The 24,909-nt window shown below is 39.6% G+C and overlaps 2 protein-coding genes across 6 annotated transcripts in view; one reads left to right on the forward strand and one right to left on the reverse strand.

Moving 5' to 3' along the window:
* Positions 1–18,332, reverse strand: part of CERT1 (ceramide transporter 1) — a 77,480-nt gene extending 59,148 nt beyond the window's left edge. For both annotated transcript variants that reach the window (XM_074931553.1, XM_074931552.1), the window contains exons 1-2: positions 17,894–18,332; positions 14,075–14,209 (exon numbers count right to left, since the gene is read on the reverse strand). In XM_074931553.1, the coding sequence (XP_074787654.1) occupies positions 14,075–14,209; positions 17,894–17,989 (231 nt within the window). In that variant the 5' untranslated portion in view covers positions 17,990–18,332. The remainder of the gene's footprint in view (positions 1–14,074; positions 14,210–17,893) is intronic.
* A 201-nt stretch (positions 18,333–18,533) lies between these two features.
* Positions 18,534–24,909, forward strand: part of POLK (DNA polymerase kappa) — a 34,318-nt gene continuing 27,942 nt past the window's right edge. For 3 of the 4 annotated variants that reach the window (XM_074931984.1, XM_074931988.1, XM_074931987.1), the window contains exon 1: positions 18,542–18,616. The gene's annotated coding sequence lies outside the window, so the exon portion shown is untranslated. Of the gene's footprint in view, positions 18,617–22,393; positions 22,478–24,909 lie in introns of all 4 variants that reach the window. The other variant, XM_074931986.1, reaches the window with a different exon arrangement.

Consider the following 24,909-nt stretch of genomic DNA (forward strand, 5'->3'; position numbering starts at 1 on the left):
AGAGGAGCTGCTTAAAGATAAGAAATATCCACTAACAAGGCTAAATACTGCTTCAAAATGAAGTTGGGCAAGTGATACATGATGTGTTTTTGACAGATGCAATTACCTATTTGCCATCTTATAGTACTTACTAATTGCCCATTTTCCATATTTTTTGGCAACTGAAACCATACCCATCATTTCCCCACTCTTTTCCTCTGCTTTATTTTTACAGACAAGCTCCACCATCAGAACCCTGTATTAACTGAACATGAAAGGCAAGTTCTCTCATATGCATTTTACCAAGAGCAAATAAAACACTGGAATCATATGTGACCTGTTCTTAACACAGGACAAGAAGTTCTTGTTGATTAACCCTCTTCTCAACCAGGAATGGGTTCACATTTCATCTTCACTGATAACTTGGCAGAATTCAGCATGCAATTTTTCAGTATCATGTTAACATTCTCCTCCCCACTGAGCTATGGACAAACTTCCTTGGTTTCCCTCTTGCTATAAATGCTTTTATTGTTTTCTGTGGCTGCATCTAGCAGAGACTACAAAGCATTATTCACCACTTTTCAGGTCTGTCCTTTATTCTAACATCCTTATACTAGTTTAAGCCTCTCCTTACACTTGCTGGAAGTTTTTCCATTTTTCTTCACTTTCTTCCTGTAGATCTCTACTCATTTCATTTAGATCTCATTTTCTCTGAAGTTCCCTGTTTCTAGCCTACTGTTCATTTTCCTCCTTAAGCTGAGAAGCAATTATAAAGTGGCACAGTTCTTAGCCAACCACCTGACAAGACACTGGAAGATAAATAGGGATTTTCAGCTGTAACAAGTTAAGGACCTGTGCTGAGGCCAGGGTATGTCCTACTGCCCTTTCACAACCAATATAAGGTGAGAAAAAGGAATGTTTTAGTCATGCAGGGAAGCAGGAACAAAGTAGGAATTCACTATCTACCCTGAGGAACTAAAGCATATTACAGAACTTCAGCTGCTTTTTCCTAACACCTCCACTCTGCAACAGCCTCAGGCAGCACACATACATAAATTGAGAGGCCACTGGGGAACACAACCCAGACTGACATGACACTGTGAATGGGAGCACCTAAAAACCTTTACAACATTTTCAAAGGTGAATTGCACAGACTGTAAGAGTCTGTGGCAGAGGCAGGCTGTGCACACACCAAGGGCTCCTTCTAGAGACAGCATTTTTAAAAAACCCTAAACAGCTAAATCACAGAATTGTCTAGGTTGGAAAAGACCCCAAAGATCATTCAGTCCAACCATCAACCCAACACTAACAGCTCCCAACTACACCATACTCCTCAGCGCTATGTCAACCCTACTCTTAAAACCCCTCCAGGGATGGGGACTCCACCTCTCTGGGTAGCCCCATTCCAACGCCTAACAACCCCTTTTGTAAAGAAATGCTTCCTAATATCTAGTCTAAACCTTCCCTGGTGCAACTTGAGGACATTACCTCTTGTCCTATCACTTAGTACTTGATTAAGAAACTCATCTCCAGTTCTCTACACCCTCCTTTCAGGTAGCTATAGAGGGCAATGAGGTCTCCCATCAGCCTCCTCTTCTCCAGACTAAACAACCCAAGTTCCCTCAGCCGCTCCTCGTAAGACATAATTACGTGAAAGAATAAGCTGCAAGAAACAGGACTCCAGCATCCCCAAACACCCATTTCTGTATGCCTCCTAAGCTCTGTTCTGAGGCACCTGCAAAGAACCCTGCCAAAATAAAGGCGAATGCAAGCATTAAACCATCCCAGATCTTTCTGCATAAAGCCAACTGATACTAGTTCTAAACAAGCAAGAACAGTTTACATGAATAAACATTTACTTGGCTACAGTTACTGAGGAAGTCCATAGCCATGCTCAGGTCTCATGAGTCATATCTGACTGCATTGCCACAAAATCCTTCCTGCTATACAGCTCTCAAGCCTGAGGTATTCATGTAACAAGCTTCAAAGCAGGATCTGCTTAAAAAATTACTGGTTCAAGTCCTTAAGACAAATCACACAGGGAAGCTTAAGTGTTTTTCTATTCTGCATAACCTTCAGGAGTACTCCATGGGAAAAAAAGCAAGCACTTGAACGAAGAAACTTTTGTTTGCTCTGTCACTACTCTAAATGTCATTTCTTCTTTTTCCTACAAAGGAAAGTCAGGTCAGTTCATAGTAGATCCAACTCAAGTCTGCATATCACAACTATTAAAGTGTGCTTGTGTTGCTATTCCCACTTACCGATGGTGAACTTATTTTAAAATTTTGAAGGTTTTTCGTAAGAAAATACTGAGCAGGGCACTAGGACTCAAGACAAATAGTAAAGGCCTACAGAAAATGAGGACTACCATTCTTTAGTTCTCTGACATGAATGTTACTAGCATAAATGTGAGAGGCTGTTATCTAGCCTAGCCTATCTAGTACAGTTATTAACAATACCATATGCTGCTATGAAGATAACTGCAGTTTACAAATACACCAGCATTATATACTGTAATAACCTATTAACTGCGTGAAGACAAGCATTGTACTTATCTAATTCAGCAACACAAAGCTATTTATCACCAAAGCTTTGACATAGAAGATTTGTGGTTTTTTGCAATGAAAGTCATTTTTTTCCATACAAGATTAAGAAAAATTTAGTATAGCTGCACACTGATTTTTCCCACAGCTAAATGTGAAAGCCCATTCAGTCGCTGAATAACAATTCTTGAATTTCTAAATTCCAGTCCTTTAAGTCAGATTCCATAAAACCTCTCATGCTAATTCTGATTCATCCTACTAGACCACATTATTTACTCTCCTGTGGACTGAAGTTAACACAGCAATAAAATCTTGTAAGAGAACTATATTCATAAAATGTAATTTTACAACTAAGTTAAATACTAAGTACTACCTGTTTTATTTCCTCTAACAAAACAATTGCAAAATCATGAGAAATCGTTGCTTTACAAAAGACATTTCATGAAGTGATACATTTTGGTTGACTTAGGTTTTAAAAAGTTCTCTTAAGGGAAAAAGTTTGAATGATCTGAATTCCTCTGATGATCAGTTACCTTTTAATCATTAACAAAGACTTTAGTGGTAGTTATAAGCTGAAACACTAAACCTGATGTTTCTTCTCCCTTCTCTTACTGCAGCTCAAAGCAAGTTAACAGAACTCATTTTTTCCAGGTGAGCTTGAGGATGGTGTCAGTCAAAAGGTACTTAACTGAAAACTGAGAAAATTAAAGTTTTAAAATCGAAGTGAAAGATTTTCTTTAAAAAATTGCCTAAATTTATGTGTCATATCAGAATATGTAAAGCTACTGAATATGCTAATTCTCAGCTTTTGAAAAAAGAAGCCTTATATAAAAAAAACTACAAGTTTATTCTTCCTATGTAAAATGCTTTGCATATATATTCCACTGATGCAAGTGCTGTAACACATGCTTACAGAATTTTTTTTATTTTTAAGTAGTATTTATATAGGGACAAACCACCCCAAGCTCATTTCTTTTCCACTCAGAATACAAGGTCATGCATTTTGTCCCTTGCTTCATCTGATAGGACAGTACCAGAATACACTTTGCAACTCTGTCTATCTGCAAGCATCTTCACATTCACAAGCCTGATAAAGATATCAGTCTCCACTAATTGCACCTTAAATACCTCTTATAAAAGTGGACATGAAGAGTTATACCCTGGAAAGTGAGATGCAAGCCACGCTGTCCTAAATAATGTTTGCCAGCTCAACAGATCTGAACACACAATCTTTTTCTATGTGAACAGTGTGAACTTTCCTACAATGCAAGGCACAATTTAACCACTGGTTTGTGGATTAGTTTTTCCACCAGCCCCATGGAATTCAGGAAAAAGTGTTCCTCCTGCACCATTCTGCAACTTCCTGAAATCCCCTAGTTACACAGTACCTGAATAAACTACAGCTTCCTTTACAAAAAAGATGTTCAGAGAAGTTACCACAAGTCTACAGATTTGCCTGTATGTTCTCATAGGTCATTCAATAGGTTCTGGATCTGGATGTATTCACTCAAATGCCAAATACCCCTCTATCCTCTCTAGTTTCCAACAGGAAATCCAGAAGATCATTCCAGAACAATATGTATAGGACAAGAAATGATAGAGGGCCACAAACAATTACCAGAATACAGTAAATTGCATCTTCAACATGGTATTGCTTTTAAAACAGACAGAAGCTCAAAAGGGGACTGTGTTCACATACAATCAAGGGAACTGCCTCACAACAGGAGACAGCAAACTGGGCAGCGGGAGAGGTGTGTATTTGATAATTTAGGAAGCAACAGACAAAACCACTATCTTGTTAAACAGAGAAGGCATAACATATGAAGAGCTGTTAAAATATGATGCTGAGGACCTTAAGAAGTAGCTTATCTGATGTGATAGAAAAAGGGGAAATCAGTGTCATGTAACAGGTAACAAGATCAAATAAAAAAAAAATCTCCTCACCATTTTCAGTAAGCAGCATATATCAATATAAGAACAACATTACAATCACTGAGAAGTAAAGCTAACACCAAAGTGTGTATCTTGACTGTGAGAGCAAGTTAAAAAAGAACCTATCTGATGCCAGGAAGGAAAAGTTATATGAACACTTACTATACATACTTATGTTGAGGTGCTAACAAAAACTGAAACACAGAAAGTTTAGTTCAAGATTCATGCTGTATTATTGAAAAAAATAATTTAAAAAGTACACATGAAAACTGCATTTCAGCTTCCATGTAAAACCAGTCTAGAATAGGCAAAGGCTGTGACTATTCAGCTAGGAAAAAAAGCAAGTCAAAAACCTCAGCCAAGTTTCAAAAAGTGCACATCTTAAAATATTTTTTCTAAAGCATTTAATCCATGGCAGATCCAAACTGTAGAAGAATTATGTCCTCTCCCTACAAATTTGTAAATGGCTAAAAACATGCTAATTTCTGAAAAAACACTGAACGGAAAAGATTATGAAATGAAGTACCACACAGATTCAAATTGTATTCTATATGGTGAATAATATTTAAAATCATCAGTGGAAAAATCTTCTCGATCAGCTGAATCAAAATATGTGTTTTCTAATGAATACTATGCTTGGTAAGGATTTTACCAGACAAGATAGGTCTAAAACCATGGTCTTTCATGCCCTATTAAATACTAAGGAGAAGTATTTAGTCAAGTCAGCATATTTTTTTCTGGAGTTACTGCTTACTTTTCAGAATACAGCCTGAACACTGCTATTCTAAATAGTCTGCTCCTCCTTGTATCATTCCTTGACATTATTTCCTCTGGATGAGCATCATTACTGTATTTCCTCTTTAGATTTTTCTTCCTTTCCCAAAGTACAGACAGTAAAATCTTCCCTCTGCCTAGGAACAATCCTTGGTCCCTTCTTATTCTTTCAAACACATTAATCACAAGCTATGTCTATAATGACTTGATACTGGCTGGATGTCAGACCCCCACCCATCCATACAGAACCTCACTCCCCTTCCTCTATACAGGGGAAGAAAATAAGATGAGAAGCTCGTGGGTCAAGGTAAAGACAGGCAGATCACTCACCTACTGTCATCACAGGCAAAACAGACTCAACTTGGTGACAATTAGTTTATTGCCAATTAGAGGTGGATGGTGAGAAACAAATGCGGAATTAAACACAGGCACAGGGGGATGAGGAATGAGGGCTGCAGCCAGTTCATAATGCATTAACTCTGCTGCTCCTTCCTCACACTCAACCTCTGCTCCAGCACAGATCTTCTCCATGCCTGCAGCCCTTCAGGATAAACCTGCTCCCCAAAAGGGCTCTCCACAGGCTGCAGCCCCCTTCAGGACATATCCAGCTGCTAATGACAGGGTCCTCCTACAGGCTGAAGTGTGGATATCTGGTCGGTGTGGTCCTCTCCACAGGCTGCAGGGGAACTCTGCTCAGTACCCGGTGCAACTCCTCCCCCACTCCTCCTGCTCTCATCTTGGTGCTCACATGGCTGTTTCTCACACTTTCCTCACTCCTCTCTCACACAGTCCCGAGCAGCATTTTTGCCCTTTAGCTATGTTTACCTCGAGGGACCACCACAGCAACTGAGGGGCTCAGCTGTGCCCTGTAGTGGATTTGCTGGAGCTGGCTGGAACTGGTCATGTCCAGTGTAGGGCAACCCAGCCTCTCCTCACAACAGAGGCTACTCAGTAGTCCCGCTCTTGCCATATACACCCAGTGCAATTCTAGAAGTTCACCAAGATCTTTCTATCTCTACAGGTTATTTCTGAAGACACTTGGCTTTAAAAGTGTTAAAGTCATTACCTTAATTTTGCAAGGGTTTTTCTTTAATATCATTAACTATCCTAGATATAACTCTCAGGGTGAAGCAACTTAGAGAAAGCATTATACTTTGTTCATAATAATTTTATTAAAAACGTACTAAAACCCCAAGAAATATTGCAAGTTCTAAGTCACTTTATCTGTAATACTGTGTCCCCCCCTCCCCAAAACAAAATCCAAGTAGATTCACAAACCTGGGAAATTAGGGTCTGCCAAAACTCACAACACAAAATTCTGGTTTCCCTTTCTGAATTCCAAAATCGAGACAAAACCTAAGAGAAACACTGGACCAGGATGCATTGCCTTTCCTTGCTGTTATTCTTAAGCAATAAGAACCGACTTTTTACAGGATATAGGAAAAACCTCATTGCAAACAAAGCAAGTAAAGGACAGCTTTACACCTACCAAAACAGCGATGATCCTCTTAAGTGACAAAACATGGAACATCATTTGCTCATTAATACATTAAAAAGAAAACTTTATCATAATGGCACATTTACACATGTAGAAAAATCTCATGAATAAAACAGGCTTAAAAATAGAAAAGCCTATTAAATGTTTTTACATTCTTTGCTACTACTAAAATATCTCACTTCAAGTCTTAGGTTAGGATATTTGCCTTTTAAAAGGTCTTTCAACACTGCTTTTTCTTTTAAATAATCTTATCTTTCCAAAACCTAGCTCATGTACAGACCCACTGCACCCATGAAAGCAGAAGCATGATAAGTAGAATATTAGCATGCCATACAAACTTTTAAATTAGCTTGGTTTAATCCTCTGCAAAGCAGCTCTCATCAGAGAATTGCCTTCTTAAGTCTGGAACACACATATATTGTATAAGTTACTTTAGCAGTGAAAACACATTTAAAATTTGAAACCTTCACTTCTCAGGAGCAAACCTGGTCAATCAAGTTTTCTGCCACCCAAAGAGGCTACATGTAAGAGTGATTATATAATTTTCAGATTTTTTTGTAGGGAATCAATTATCCTATAGTCTTACAGTACCAAATTTGTTAATATTTTATTCAATTATTTCCTGGCTAATAATGTGGAATTACTATGTAGTATTGAGTCATGCTGTATTGGTTTATATGTAAACACAGCTCTGACACATGCTATTCCTGACTACCTACTGAAAAATCAATGACTTGTAATAGCAAGACCTAGAGTATAACAAATACGTACTTGAAATACCAGCTAAACTTTGGTCAGACACACAGAATGCCACTGTTATTAGAAGAAATGAGGGCAAGACTGAAACAGTTGTAAAACAGCATACGCACGCAGCCATTGCCTAACGTGAACTACTAGTGACTGTAGATACCCTAGGTAAGTGCTCTATGGATTACTGGTCAGTTAACAGATTCAGATATGTCCTGTAAGAAATCAGGATATAACTAATGGGTCTGTCCTGTTTGAACACAACCTAAAGAATCCTAAACTTAGTCATAATAACTGGCCTTTAGAGCTAACTATCAACTAATGACTACAGAATATGAAATACTGGAAATGGAAGCTACATGTGACTTCAGTGAGAAGTAAACTAGAGACTGATGTCCCCTGCAGAAAAAAGCATATGATGCTTTTCAGGCATCCATTAGGAGCAAAATATTTGCATTATCTACCAATACCATGCATCAGTCATAGAAAAAAAAATAATCATAATTATACCACTTGGAAAGCCATCACTTATAATTGATTTGAAATTACCAAGTTAAACTCATTAGGAATCACATCATACACAGCAAGAAGTTAATTAATCAGGCAGGAAGCAAGGCAACTTCATATCAACTTTAGAGAATGAAGAAACCCCATGTGAAATTTTCAATCTTATTTTTATAATACAGTCAAATATAGAAGCAGGAATCATATATATACTACTGCACCCCTAAAATCACTATTTGTGTATTGATTAGCTATGTTGTATCTCATACTATGCACTGCTGCATGCCATGGACCCAAAAGCTGTATGCGTATGAGTAGCAACAGTACAACACGGATTTCACAAGAAAACCATGAGGCAACACCCAGAGAAGATATTCAGTTCTAAGAGAAAAGTCATGCTTTGCAGCACTACATTGAGCTGACAGAGAGTAGAGCACCCTTGGCCTAGACTCATGGTGAGGGGAATGGAAAGTTCCCACCGTATGAAAGCAGTGGCCACTGCAGAGGGCTGTTGTACCCACGAAAGCTGCACACTAACACTTAAGATTAGCTTGGTTTGCATCCAGACGTAAGTAACTTAATACAGTACAACTGCATAAGCACTTCCATAAATGCAGTATTAACATTACTAGCAACAAGCCTTATGCTAACTGTGCAAGGCCCCAGTCCTAATCTATAAGGCTCCTTATCAACTTCTTTTGAAAATTGGCTCTGTAAACTAGACCTTGGTACCATGTGTCATACAATTCAACAAAGGCCTTGGAAATAAGACACAGACTAGAAGCAAAGGCTCCAGAACCATAAACATCTCCTTAATGGTCAATTACTGGTCAATGAAAAAGTGCAACCTCCAGAGCTGGGAAGGCTGTTTTTGCTCTAAATAGCAGCAGCTACACAAGGGAATAAAAAAAAAAATCTGAGCAACAGGGCAAGGCACCTGCTGCAGCCTGGGAAATTAAAGCCTCCCCAGCATCACACCACATGTAGTCCAGGACCAGGAGCCTCAATCATTTTATAAAAGATCCTAAATTGGGGGACAGGTTGGCAGAAGATGTCTACTTCAACTCTGTCCCTGCCCTGTCATGCACCTCCCCCCACACCTTACTGAACAGCTCTTCAGTCAGGTTACCTTGACCTCAGCAACTAGGACCATCAAGAACAAAGATACCAGATTAGCTATATGGTACTGGCTACACAGCACTGCATACTTACAGCTAATTTAGGATATGTCAGATATAAAACTGACTGCTTCGAATACATAATGATAATGGTTAGCATGTAAGAACTAATGTATAGTGATAATTAACAATGTGTAGGAACTAATTATAAGCACAAGGCATGCTGCTAATGAATGTCAGCATAAAAGCTTTAATTCTAAAGTTTAAAACTGACCTGATGTTTCAGTTAAATTCTCTCATCACAGCTATCTCTAATTCCTTGTGATAGATGTATCTGTATACACATATATCTATATATGCATGTATTTTTAGCAGTGAAAGAGCTTAAAATGAGAGTTTAAGAAAAAGAGCAACTTTTCTCCTTAGAGGACAGAAACTTGAAAAGCTTTAAGAATATGCTGGACACTAGTCAATACAATCTGGGTTAAGTGCCTGGAGACACATGGGGTAGCAAATTCCATTCCAACTGGCCCTCTTAAACTGAGGAATGGTGGACTGCAATTGACAGGAAAGACACACCAAACAGACTAAGAAGTGGCTGAAGTTGGCCAGAATATTTAATTTAATCCACACTGATTAAAATTCATGAGGAACGTGGCAAAAGCAGCAACTGAAGTGTATGCCTACAGGAGGCAAAAAGATGAACTGGGAGAAGCAGAGACAACACTCAAGTAGTCATCTGTGAAGTTCTAAGAGTATGAACAAAAGTGAAAGTCTAATAAATTAGCACTTTAGGAGACAGCAGAACAGGAGATGGCCTGGTGCAGCTGCATATTAGTATTCTGACCTTTTTACTTGGCATTCTAGGCATGTGTATCAGAAAGTAAGGTCTGGTATTATACAAATCCTCAACAGAGATGTCATTAATGTCTATCACAAGACAAACCAGATAATCAAAAGCAGGTTGCCTAGCAGGACTGTTGAGCAACACTACAACCCCAGAGGGGGGGTGATATGAACAATAAATTAACTATACATCAATCTTATGAAGATGCATAGAAAACCAGACTGAGCAAGAATAAGGATTGCAAATACCATAGAAAAGTTTGCTGATGTATAAAATCATAGCTTTAACAGCAAATGCAAACACTGGAGTTATATAAGGCTTAGTATAGCATCCATGAGAAATGTTCCACAGCATGAAAATGTTCCAACATAAAACATGAACAGGAACTATGATCCTGAAGTGGATGTGGAATCATGCTCACTGTTAATAATTAATTGTCTTTGAAAAGTCAAGTGGGGGAATGATATTCTAATTGATAATAAAAAATTGACAGAAGCACTGTTGGATTACAACCCTGATTTCAAGTGTGTGGTAACACCTGATAATATTGCTGAAGAATTAATCTTTAGTACTTGAATATAAAGTAATCCTAAAATATTTGGTTAATACACATTACTGATTTTTTTCACATCTTAACCATTATGGTATTCTTTATCATAATAGGAAGAACAGTCTCACCTGAGCTGATGCACACGCATATTTTTCCACTTCTGACTTAATTTCCTCAATACATACTAAGGAAGAAATATTCCATTTCTCCACCCTGCCAAATAATTGTTTTCCCAGTTGCCAAGTATATCAGCACTCTATAGCACTTTGATAAATACAGGGCAATGTTCTGACATTTTCACTTTGAGCACCAACCCATCCATGGCTTGTTCACATAACTCAAAGACATACACAAATTTGCGCAGAGGATGTGAATACTAAAAACAATTGTCCAGGAGAATCCTGTGTTCCAAAAAACTTCTGCCTGCTGCACCAGCCCAGTGTCATCTCCTAGGCATCAACTCCTTCCTTTCCTCACTGTCACCTTTTCATTTTCCTCTCCAGAATACAATCTACAATCACCTCAAGCCTTGCACATATGAGTAAGCATTCCTGACCACACTTGTCTCTGACTAGAATATCCATTCAGATTTCTCCTGCATTTAGCCAAGATCCTCCACCAGTCTGGATTTAGCTACTTGATTATTTAAGGCACACACCAAAGCCTAAAACTAATTGCCATGTGTCCTAAATAAACCTCTATCTAGTTGGGGCTTGTATTCCGTGTCTTATTAGTTTACTCAGGTCGTCTTTTTAGCAGCAATTACAGCTGTGCTTCCTCAGCACTTTATCAAATTACAGAAAATTAATTATTTCATTAAATGCTCATCACTTCATACTAAAACACATTGTTTTCCAACCTCAGACAGTTGGAAACAATATTTTCCCATGCAATTAGCAATTATTACAAATTTACTGCTATGGTATTTCTGCCCAGGGCATGGATTTATAGCTTAGCTTTCTTAATAAAAGTTTTCACCCACTAAAAGTTATCAGTTCCCTTTCAACTTAACTAGCAACAGACTGTACCAAACATATCAGTAGATAAAAGCTGCAATTACATCATTCTTTTATCATAAGCAGGTCTGTTAACAAGATCAAAGTTCACATTAGTCCTCCAAGTGGGTCCACTTCTACACTCTACCACTCCAACGGCTTCTGAAACACTGTTATATTCCACACTGTATAAAACTTAAAAGAAACATGCCAATGTACTGTTAATATCAAGGTAAATTTCTGAACATCTATTTTGCAAGACATGATTCATTATGCTAAAAGTGCTTTAAACAATAGTCCTAAGAATATTTGTCTAGCACTGACATTTCCTTCAATTAAAAATGCATATCTTTATTCTAAAACTTAAGTATTTGTAGAGTTTAAAGCTTTTGTGAAAAAAAGCTCTTAGAAGAAGTCTCTGTATCTGTTTAAATTGACAAATGCATGAAGAATCCTCCATTAATTTAGTAATCTATTTGTAAAAATGTCAATCTGTACTTCCTCTTGCAAGTGTCCAATTATTAATGGTGGCCAATGTCATACTATAAACGAGAAATACCGCTAAATTGAGGAAAGGCAGCTGGTTCAACGAACTGTATCTTTAAAATGTGGGCTCAATTTTTTTATTATTAGTGGGTGATTACTGGAAAGAACCATCTCACTCTTTCTTCAGACTATATGTAACAAAATGAGAAAAAATTGGAAACTCCTAGTTTAGCTCTTTCACATATTTCTCTTGTTCTTTTTGTAAACTGGAACAGAGACACATTTATATCAGCCCTAACATATAACAAATATTTATTAAGTTCTACACAATAGCAATTTATTGTTATTCAGAAAAAAAAGCTGAGACAATTCACTAAGCTGTCTCTCAGGCAGACTTCAGTTTTCTATCTCCTTGCCTGTCCTGAGTTTTCCAGATATTCACAACAGATACTCAAGAAATCCACCCTTTCAGAAGTCCATTCTGAACATGAATGGCTTGCAACTTGTATATTAATATAAAACATCATTACTACCTTCATTAAGTAACAGTGCTTTCTAATTACTGTTTCTGGGAAAAAAACCAAAACGAGTTTACTGAAAATAACTCCATTATGCAAACTGAATTTATTGCTCAATCCTGGTCCAGACATTTCCACAGAACTGTCTAAACATCTCTTTACAACACAATAAAAGCAAAGCATTCTAAAAAAAAAAAAAAAAGAGAGACTAATAACCAATAGCATGTTTCCATTAAGATTTTGACATGAGCATGCATCATCACAGTATAATGAAAAATAAGGAAAACCATTGCATCACAGTTATTGTGTCGTTTAACCTAGCAAATTAGAAATCAAGTTTTTCTACATCAGTAATATATAAAGGAAGATCAAGACCAGTCACTGGATTAGAACCCAACATGGCAAGTATGAACCCTCTCTGAAGAGAAACTGATGGTTAAATTGGAAGGTAAACTTTCGGAACTCTTCCTGTATAAGTAGTCACCTCTAGTGACAAAAAATACAAAGGTCATACATGAGTGAGTTCAAGCATTCTTAAAATTTACCAAGCATGACATCTCCCTAAGCATTTTTCAAATAAGTCAAATCTTGAGCAAGTTTTAAAAGCAGGTTAAAAAATGTTTTTAAAATAAATGAGGTGATCTGTTTTAATTTTTTGATGACTGCAACACCTGTCAGAAATTTAAATGTATAAATATGTTCACAGCTTTTTTCCAAAACACAGCTGATGTAATCAATCCAGTCTTTTTTTAAAAAAAAAACCAAGATGTGTTTAATAATACTCTATTTGTAAGTGAGAAAAAAAGCTTCTTATCTGTCATCTTTAATTCAGTTCAAAAAAACTATATTCAGTGAAATAAGAGTATCAATAGCAAAATTTAACACGACTACTCTAGGAACCTGTGTGCTACACAAATACAGCTATTTTTCCCTAAATCACATAACTGGACTATTTAACAGTAACAAAGAAGAGCTACAGCATGCTTTTCACAGGCGTTAGTCATAATTAATATGTATCATAATTCTGAAAGCCACAAAAAGCAGATTTTTTTCTTTATCTTCTAAGGCCAATTCATCTTTATGAAATTTCATTTATATGTAGGCTCTTTAGTCTTACCAGTATAACGTGAGATCTTTTAGTATTAGACAAACAGCAACACACTAACTTGTTCAGAAGAAGCATGAACAGAGTCATGTGCAGAAAGTACAGTCAAAGAACTACTACCCTCTCTCTAGTGCAAGGTATAAAGATGTATGGTATCTCCTTTGCAAAGTTGCTCTGGGATCTTAGGCCAACGCCTGGAAAAACTCCGCAGTGTGCAGAGGCAAACTGTATCCCTACCTCCAGAAATCTCTAACCTAAAAGATGAAAAGCTGCTTACTGTAGCCGCGAATAAGAACAGCTCATTTTCTTATTAGGAACTCCTTGCCCTGCTCCACAGCGTTCCACTGATACCACTAACTTTTGTAATAGATGGCCTAATAGAATTTCCCATACCCATGTTTGCTTTCACCAGACATTAGCCAACAGACACGTAACACCTCAAAACATGAAAAGATAACAATAACGAAATAACACTTACTGTAATCACAGCCTTGCTCAGACAGATAGAACCTCTGCAGCCATACTCCGTTTCATCTTCAGACTTGTAATAACTGAGTGCATTGCTTTTCAGAACTACCCATCGATCTTGCCACCCATGAATGTAGTTGGTCCACTGTAAAAAAAAAATTCAAAAAACAGCTAATAGAAAAATAGCAATGAAAAACAGTGTGGTTGATATTTCTCAGGCTTTCAAGCACCAGGAGGAAAAAAAAGTAACTTATTTTTAAAAGTTCTACCAATTGAGAACTTTATTCTGCTCAGAGTTCCTGAAATAATTTTACAAACTTCTACAGGTACGAAAAATCAGTTGTTTCAAATATCAGTAAGATAACAGACGTCTTCACTGCAACTGCATTACCACTGTCAATTAAAATAGAGGTAAAAAACATACTGTTGACACAAATGGAGGAAAAGTAGGAAGGGGAAAAATAAAATATGAATCACTAAGTTGAGTTTAGCCACCTGATTTAAAATCTGAGTTAGAGCAAAAGCCAAATTTAAGTGGAACAGGCAACAATTTATTTTATAGAAGGTTTAACTTCTACAAAAATTACAAGTATCTAGTTTTCCTCATATAAATACAAACATGTCATTATCCCACAGTACAGTATGTAACTACTGTAGTGCCTAATCAGTTCTTTATCAATTTAATATTGCCCATATGGTACTGCTTTAGGTTTTAATCCCCAACCACCTTCTCATTAAGAAGATACTTGCTTATCAGCAGACACACAATCGTCCTTTTGCTATTCAGATTTTTCTAGGGACTCTACATTCACACCTGGAATGAAACCAACATTCCAGGAACCAAACCTGCAGTCATCCTAGAGAGATCTTGTATGAAGTGACTAAGTCCTGGTTATTAATCTTATATTTGCAACATCTTCTCAACTGCACTTTGTAGACTCATAATGACACTAACAGAGCATGACTGTTCTGTAACTCTGACTGTACAGTGGTGCTTAGACTTCAATCACAGCACAAAAATTATAAATTAAAGAAAAATGGAAACAAAAGCAAAAATAATTTTCTCATGCAAGCATTTCTTTGATCATAATATTTGACAAAAAGCTCTGAGAAATAAGCTCTATTTAGCATTTAAGTCTAACCATTATTCGTCATTTTGTAATATATAAATGGAGCTTAAGAAAGTAAACTAACAGGCTCATTTACACATTATATTACATGTATTAGTTAATACATGTACTATAACTACATGTTAACTCTAGTAATAACAACAGGAGGTCCAATGAAAACAAATTCTATAGATGAGAAATCCCTAACAATTTTCAAATGTAGGTAAGACCTTGATTTGCTCTCCAAAGATAAAGCCTTTTTTAGTTCTTAATACATCAAATCAGTAAGTTCAGTATTTCTTAAAGAAAGCCTCAATTGTGCTCAGTACCTGAACTGACAGCACAAGACATTACAGAGGCATATTATCCTTCCTCTTTTCTCATCTCTCATGTTCCCAACTGCTCCCAGATGTGAAAGGCAGAGTTCAAAGTTGTCTTGGGAAAAAAGAGCAAGGGACAGGGAGGAAAGCTTCTTTCCTCTGACAGCGTTAAGTGAGACAAATACAGCAGTCAATCTTGCTTTTGCTGTTGCAACCAACGCTTGCTGTTGCAATCAAAATGTGCCATGAATAGGAGACTCCTTGAAGTATACACACAGGGTATCGTTCAGAGGTAGACTCAGGGTTTTGGCAAAGACCACTGTTTTTTTCCAGCTTCTAGTTTCTTGTGCTTCAGGAAAGACTTTTCCACACTGAAGATGTTCTTTCCTATGCACCTTAACACTGATAGCAGAAAATACAATGGAAAAAAGCATAGAGTTTTGAAACATTTAAGAGATCAGCAGAACATACTTCTAATAAGCTTCTCTTACTAAATTACTCCATTTCCTTCAAAGCTTCTCACTTTACTGAAGGGCAGAACTGAAACACTAATAAGCACACAGAGAACTGCCATCTACTTTTATGGCTTCAGAATTTATTTATACACAATAATTAAAAATAGGTATTTCCTTAGTAGAAAGTTCAGTATGCTACCATTTCATTTTAATTAGTTTGTGTCAACTATTATCAAGGCATCAACTAACAAAAGGTAAACTTATCCCTCAAGCATATTCACTGCCACAGGTTTCACCATACTTGACTATTCGGATTACATCCCATGTTCTCACATGAAAAGCAGCGTCAGCCACAGTCGGCATAATCATCCAGAGAAATAAAAAGTTTGTACATACATAAACTATAGAACATGAGAAGCCAGGGCTTCACCAGTAAGAAACAGCACCTGGATTTAATAAAGAATTTAATTTGCCAACATAAAAACCAGTTACATCCCACAGATTACATACCCTATTCTAATAACAGAAGCATCTAATCAAAGGAAAACTTTTCAATGGAAAAAATCCAATGAAACTACACTAAACCAAAACCTCACATTTAACTGCTGTAACATCTCACATTTGCCCCATCTTCTCCCTCCCCCATTCACTATTAGATAACAAGATCTTACAAATGAAAGCTGAAACCCTTCTTTCCCCCAATTGTTTCTCTCATTTCTGGGGTTAGAAACATTTGCAGGCTGAAAGAAATTCACCGAGTCCCTCGTAAAAAGCTGAGGGTTAGTCTCAGTATGGCCGTTTTCTCAGCAGCCAGGTCCGATTTATGATTTCTGTATATTGTGACCTGTGCCTCCCACGTTGGCTTGTGTCCAGCCTTATAGTGTAGGGCAGGAAAAGAATTCAAAAGGTAGTGCTTTAATTACAAAGATATTTCAACGGTATACTGAAGATACTTTCTGTAATAAAAAAAAAATCCACGTTCAAACTTAGTAATTCAATATCCAACTTTAAAGTACTCCTAAAAATTAAATTTCCTAGTATCACCTGATGCATACTTGAAAGTCATCTCATTTTCAGTGATAAAAGTGCAAAAAATTGTGTTTATTTTTAAAAAGGGAAAAAAGCTTCTGGGCCATTTTCCTTCCGCTCCTCCCCACCTCCCGTATCTCTTGCTGCAGGAATATTTTATTGTTCTGTTTTGATACTTGGACTGAAGCTTGTGCCGCTTACATGCCGGTGCTCGCTCCTGGGGTACAACGACGGGCTGCCCCTGCCTTCGGGAGCTCCCCGGAGGCGTGTGGGGTGCCGCAGCCCCAGCCCGCACCCGGGCCCGCCAACGACGACTCCGGCCAGGAGCCTGAGGCGCGGAGACGCCCTCCCCTGCCGCACCCGACCGCCTCCTCCAGGGTCCGGCTCACCGGAACCTCACGTCGGGCAGCCAGACGTCTCAGGACGGATGCAGGGGGCGGCAGGGACCCTCGGGCCGGGCCTCAGCCGCCCGGCCGGGCTGAAGCCGCGCCCGTGGCTCTCCCCCGAGGAAGGGCTTCCTCCCGAACTGGGGAGGGGCGGGCGGCAGCCGCGCAGAGGCGGGGGGCCCGGCGGCGGGGATGTGCCGGTGCCCGCGGCAGAGGGAGGGAGGGGGCGCGGGCGGTTGGCGCCGGGCACCGCAGCGGCTGCCTGGCAGTCTCCCCGCCGTCAGGTGGCAGCTGCCCGGGCCGTGCCAGGGCCTCCCGCGGAGCCTCCGGGCCCCCTCACGAGGCCCCTCCACCGGCGCCGGGCGCCTCGGCCTGATCCTCCGGAGCGGGCTAGGGACAGGCGGACGGGGCTGACAGCCTTCGGCCAGCCGCGAAGCGGGGATGGTGGCGGGGCGGTGGGAGAGGAGTGTGGAGAGGAGAAGCGAGAGGCCGCGGGGCACGGGCAGTGGAGAGGGGGAGAGACGGCTTACCTTGCTGAGCACCCCGCAGAGCTCAACAGGCAGGCCGGGCTCGGTCTCAGGGTCCTCCTCGGAGCCGGAGGAATTCCAGCTCTGGTTGTCCGACATGGAGACCCGAGCCGCAGCCACCGCCGAGGAGGGAAGAGCTGAAGCGGCTCCCGCCCACAGCAGCCTCAGCCTCCTTCTGCCAAAGGGACGGGAGCGGCGGGCTCCACCTGAGCGGCACCGCTCCGCTCCCGCGGGTGCCACCAGCGCCGCCCGCCCCTACCAGCGACCGGCCGGCGCCGAGGCACGCAGGCTTGGGCTTCCCCCTCACCGTAGCTCCACAGCCCCCGCCCGCGGCAAGAGCCACAACACAGAGGTGGCAAGGGGAGGAGGGGCGAGCGCGCGTCCGCCAGCCGCGCACCCCACTCACAGCCCAGCCGCTCCTACTGCCGCCATCTTACGCTAGGCTCTGGGCCACTATTTACCAGCTCCGCCCCACGTCCTCCCGGCCCCGCCGGCCGGGCCTCTCGGTGCCTGACGGGAGTTGTAGTCTTGCACTGCCCAGTGGTGGGCCCAGGCACCGTTGCCTCTCGGGAACGGGGGTTTCTGGTGTTGGCTGGTTGGCCCGGCGTGCCGGGAAATGTAGTCCGCCCCGAAGACGGTCTCCCTCCTGTCGGCGGGCGGACGCCATCTTGGTTTCGTCGTTTCTATGGCGCCACGGGCGGGTTTTGCCTTCGTGCCCCCGATGAGGTGGGGAACTCCGCGGGGGCAGCGGTGCTCGATGGGGCGATATTTGCTTTATTTTTTGTGGGGTGAGGGAGGGCTTTTTCTTTAGTGCTGTGGAGCGTCTCTCAAGCCCTTCTCCCTTTCTCGCGTGAGAGATGCCGCCTCATCTTCCCTGCCTCAAACCGGCGGGACTCGGGGGGGTGAGCACCAAACCTGGTGGCTGCGGAAGCCGCAGGAAAGGGCGGGAGGCGCTGCCTGCCCCCGGGTGTAGCGGGAGGGGAAGGTGGGCCGTACCGCCACAGGTAACCGGTCTCTGCCGCCGCGCGGGGCCAGCGGGCACTTGAGCCGCTCCCGGGGACAAGGGGCCGCCTAGGCCCTCGCCCTGCGGGTGGCGGCGGTCGCGGTTAGCGAGGCGGCCGCGGGTGGGCTCCCCAGCCCGCTCCTTCCCGGCCGGTGGGGCGCTTCTGCGTCGCCCGCTTTAGTTCTGCTTCACTGGCTGTGCCCAGAGGCGTGTGATGAGAAGAGCAGGAGTGGCAGTCAGCAGTCTGCCTCTGCCAGGTAGCGGTGTCCTGTCTTATTCGTTTAATATTTTCGCTGTTTAGGGAAGGAAACGGTTATTTTTTTTTCTTCAGCCTTAACATCTGAGATATGTGTCCTTGCCGGTATTTACAGGTGGAGAAATATTTGCAGAAAGGGGAAGAAAAGTAGTTGAATGTGTCACTTCACAACTTATGAACACATGTAGTGAGTTGGAAAGGACTTAGGATTTGTGCTGATCTTTCTTATGATTTCTTGGGAAAAAAAAAGAAATAGCGTTCATTGAGGAAGCTTCAGTTTTGGAACACACACTTCTGACTGTATCATGAAAACAGTGCTGTATGATTGTATTTTTTTTTTACTTCCTCCTTATGATAAATCGTTATGTAAATTTTCCATGTTATGCTGCTTCAAAGTTTCCACTGATGGTTTATTATTTTTCTGAAACAGCTCTTAGCATTGACACAGCTATTTATATGCATTCTTTATATAAGTGATCTTACCTCTGTACTTGGCACTGGTGAGGCCGCACCTCGATGACTGGGTTCAGTTTTGGGCCCCTCACTCCAAAAAGGACATTGAATGACTCGAGCGTGTCCAGAGAAGGGCAACGGAGCTGGTGCAGGGTCTGGAGCACAGGTCGTACGAGGAGCGGCTGAGGGAACTGCGGGTGTTTAGTCTGGAGAAGAGGAGGCTGAGGGGAGACCTCATTGCCCTCTACAGCTACCTGAAAGGAGGGTGCAGAGAGCTGGGGATGTGTCTCTAGCCAAGTAACAAGCAATAGGACAAGAGGGAATGGCCTCAAGTTGCACTAGAGAAGGTTTAGACTAAATATTAGGAAGTATTTTGTTACAGAACAGGTTTTTAGACGTTGGAATGGGCTGCCCAGGGAGGTGGTGGAGTCCCCATCCCTGGAGGTGTTTAAGAGTCAGGTTGACATAGCTCTTGGGGATCTGGTGTAGTTGAGAACTGTCAGTGTTAAGTTAATGGTTGGGCTAGATGATCTTCAAGGTCTTTTCCAACCTAGCTGATTCTGTGATTCTGTAATATTTGTGTAGTCACTGGAATGCACAGAAATTTTTTTATGTGGATCTACCGTAGGTGTTATTTTAGACAATTTTCTAATATATAAAAAGTTGTTGAGAAACTATGTTCTTTGATTCACCAGCTGTTTGGAAAGAAATGAAGCAAGATATTTTTTCTTAGTGTCTGTTGCAATGTACTGCATCTGATAGGCAAGCAGTGCGACTGAGTTGTGTATGTATTGAGGTGTATGAGAATAATTGCTAGTTCTGCTCTGCAATATGTTGATAAAGTTAAGTGGTATCACCTGTGAAGCCAGTTGTGTTTTCCCCATTAAACTCTGAATGAACTTCTTTTTCTATCCTGATCAAAAGCATGAGATGAAGAGATATGTCTGAGCAAATCCTTTTGGCGGTGATGTGAACTACATAGCCACGTGCTGTCATTCTTCCTGTCTAGGGCTATTCACTTAGTTCCAGAACTAGCTCTTTCTTTTGCTTTCTTTTTTTTTTTTTTTTCTCTCCAGAATATAGATTGACTCAAACAGGTGTTAAAAAACAAAAAATGCCATGAATAGATATTATTTCAGGTTGTTTATCAAACATATTCATCCTTGTTATAGAGAGTATTTGTTTAATTATTAATTCTAGCTAATATTTTATAACCAAACTTTGAATAAATACTGGATGCTAAAAGTTTGCCTTTTCAACTTTTCAGATGATGCTTTGTCTGTGCTAATGGATTATTTTTTTTACGTCTTCCACATCCTTCTAATATGTCATATTTTTTCCAGTTACAACTTAATGGCCTTCCAAAAGGTGTACTGGGACTGTGAATACCTTATGTAAATCAACTCTTCTTTCTAATCTTCTGACCATCTTTTTCAAATATAACTCTGTCTATTACTCTTCATGAGATCATGCCATATCTACATTAGCAAGAACGTTGTGCAGTGGGAATAAGTTTGTTAAAGGAAAAATTTGGTGCTGGGGACCTTAAGTTCATCTTATATATGCTTTAAAAGGTTTTTTTTCAGACTAGCACTAGTAAGGTCCCATGGAAGGCACCTGCATTAGCAATTGTAATGTGTCAGGTGTGCTCTGGAAACCTAGTATTCCAGTTTAGTTTGAAAGGAATCTGATTTGCCTTCTCCAAAACCAATCTGTGATTCAAACCAAAGTTTGGGAAATGGAGATGATCAGATACACTGATGTAGGCCACTCACTCCTCTCTACTTGCTTTTATGTAATTTCCACTGGACCTTTATTTTGCGTTTGTTGTGTTTGTTCTTTGAGTGCAAGCCCCAGTATTCTACCTGTGCCTTGTCTAGTGTCTTAGAGATTGCGAGAAGCTTACAAATTATTGTTTTAACTGAAAATAGTCCTTACCTTTGTTAGAACAGTGGAACAGATAATGTTGTTCTGTATTGCTGATATAGTACTTGTAATACAAAAATGGTTTTTTTAGTTTTATTTCTAAAGATGTTGGTCATAAATATCATAAAGGGGGTAACCATAAAAATTATTTTTTTTCTTCTCCTTTTTCATATCTCTTATTTCCACTACTGTACCTTTTGTTTTAGCTCACTGTAGGTTATTAAAATGCATTAATCACTAGTGTATAAACATTTTCTACGATGTTCATACTCATGGTTATGTTTGTTCTTAAATTTAGGACTCTTTTTCTTAAGAAGATCCTTGAAGGAGCTTTGTTTATGCCACAGAATGTTGCCTAATAGTATAGGCTCTGAGATATAAATAATTCAGGCAATTTTTTTCTAAAACAATTGTGGTCTCTGAATCACTGTATTAGGGGATTTCTTCTAGCAGTTCAGAAGAATGGTCTCATGTGCTTGCTTGCACATGTCTTTGTTGGTGGTTTATCCCGCTGAGAAGGAGAGACTTCAGAGCAGCTGATACTTAAACCATTATTAGAGAAACATGTTTTTACCAGGAAAAGAGAGTTAAGGAGTTTGTGAAATTTGATCCCATCAGCCAGAATGTTTTCTTGCCAAATGAATACTCAGACAAGACAGGTACATGTCTTGTTGGAAAGTATGTAATGTAATGTTAACTGTTTTGGGATAAAATCCTTATCCAAATAATGGATAAATCAAATAGTATGTAATCAAAGGCACTGGAGTTTGCGGTGTAACCTTTTAAATATCAGAAATGTTAAAAATACTATAGTGGGGTTGAATTTTCCTAGTTTATTGAACATATATTTGTTCTTGTCTTTTAGAAATGCACAAAATAAAGCAATGCATTTGTGGGAAATCCATTGTTCAAATGACCTGACAATTGGTATATGAATTTCTGTACCAAGGTGGGTTTGCTGAGTTTTTAGTTCTTTAATGATGGTGACTCAAACAGTTGCATGCACAGCCTAGATGAAGATACTTCTGTGCAGTGAGTGGAATATCTATGCGGCCACCAGTTCAATCTTAATTAGCAACAGAGTAAAAACAAAGTCGTGTCCATTAAAAAATGGACATGAACTTTTGAGTGATCCATACTACACCACACTTGATTTTAGCCAAAAGCCTGAGAAGTGATCCTTTGTGGTCAAAACTGGATGAAGTAAGTCCTAACTTCGCTAATTTTTTAATGTGCTTTCAATGCTTTTACAGAACTTGTTACTAACATCTTGACCTTGTCACTGAAATTAAGTGTCATATTGATTTTCTTCTGATGCAGCTTGTGTAATGACAGGATTCCTGAAGTCATCCCTTAGTCTATTCTCTATGTTTGCATGTGAAGTTAGCTGTTACAAATTTGTTTTGTTCTTGCTAAGGTAAAAATAGATTAGTTTAAATAAAGGAATCTTTAAAACATTTTAATTGAGGGAAAAGAGGAAGTTTATTTGGGGCTCATACAACAGTAAATGAGGTGTCAGATTTTGATAAAATGTTATTGGAGAATTTTATGAGCTTTACAGAAGTTAAAGAAACTATTTAATTTAGATCCTTGTTTTAGCCATCCTAAAAATAATAATTTAAAAAATCATACAGAAAGGAGTCTTTAATAATTGTGTTGCTATTTGCAACATTGGTTGGGTTTTTTTACACACTGTGGAGACTTACTTGGAGCAATTGTGATGTAAAAGATAGTCCTGTACATCTGTAATATATGTCTTGATTCCTATGTTTAGCTTTGGAGCTCTGGGGGAGGTAGGCTGTTTTGTATTATAGTAACTTTTTTGGATATCACTATTGGCATAAGCATCTGTGATAGCAAAGATGTCAGGATTTTATTTTCTGTAAGAGGATTGGTACTCAGTTTATGTACATCAAATCATAATTCAGTATGTAAATAATTTATTTTTCAAGCTTTTCCATGCTGATGTCATTTTCCAGTCCTAATATTTCTTTGCACCAAGTTGTTAACAGTGTCAGTAAAAGGCAAATTGTTAACATAGTTTGCAAGTGTTAATAAACTGCATAATAACACTATGTCCACTGAACTGAATATTTTTAGAAATACTTTTTGTCTTGTGTATTTTATTCCATGAAAATGATAATATGAAGGCATTTCAGTTTTCACACAACATACACGGCTCCTGTTGCTGGAATTGGAGGATTTTTACTGAAGACAGTCTGGAGGAGTGGCACAGGATTAAATACAAGCCATTTCTTTCAGGCTAGTTCAGTCAACTGACCAAAACTACGCTAAATTTGAATAAATGTAGAGGCACTTGAAATTAAATTGTTGGTCTGATTTTACTGCTGTTTCAGTTTCTTGATACTTTCATATACTATATAACCCTGTCTGACTGGTTCAGTTGAGTTTCTGTGCCTGCTCCTAGAAGAGCTTGCTCAGGGTTTTACTAGTGGCCTTTTTCCACTTGTAAGCATCCCTAGTTACTAACAAAGCTTCCTGCACAGTAATGCTAGTCTGTGATTCCTCTCCACTTTTATGTTTTGCATTAACTATTGGCATCTACTGCCAAAGTCTTCCTCTTTACCTTTAGAAGTTGTTCCAGTAGCTATTTGGAAAGTTACCTTCTCGACTCATAGATTATTCCCCTGCTCCCTTCCCCCTATTCCCAAATCACAGGAATAAGAGGTTATTATTTAAGTGTAGACTGCCTTCACAGACTTCTCTGATTTCACACCCTACTTAGTATGATGCTAAGAGAGATTTAACGTGTTCTGTTAGAGGAAACAGCCCAGTCTTGCAGCAGCTTCTTGAGGTGACAGCATGACAAAAATATGTCACTCTTTGCGTAGACTGTTCTGAGTTAGTGTTTCATTAGACTCTAAACCTTTACTCACTTTTTCCAGGTTGCTTTAGTAAAAAATTTACAAGATTGTGTCATAAGCTAAATGTTTTGTCTAGGTCAATTTACCGTTAAAACTGTTGCTGCTTATCCTTACCACTTCCTACACTGATATTTTGTTCACATTTTGTATATTTCACACTTCTTGTCCTGTGTTTCCTTTAAATATTTCTATTTTCATTTTGTCTATAGCAGATGATCCACTGGTTTTATCTGACAGTGTATATCTGTGGTTTATTGTCGCTTTTGTGATTCATTTCAATATGCTAAGTATTTTACGTATTTTTTTTCAGGCCTGTTAGTCTGAAACCGAGACAATCTTTAGCGTCTATTAGTGTTAGGCAGCTGAGAATGGTATCAGTCATTATTCATGTTTTCCCTTCTGTACACCTTTAAACTTTGGTGGAGAACTAATGCCATGTTGTCAAATAAATGTTTTCTTCTTAATTCCAACTAAGGCATTACTTGATATTTATACA

The sequence above is a fragment of the Athene noctua genome, chromosome Z (assembly GCF_965140245.1).
Source record: "Athene noctua chromosome Z, bAthNoc1.hap1.1, whole genome shotgun sequence".
In the NCBI taxonomy this organism is placed as follows: domain Eukaryota; kingdom Metazoa; phylum Chordata; class Aves; order Strigiformes; family Strigidae; genus Athene; species Athene noctua.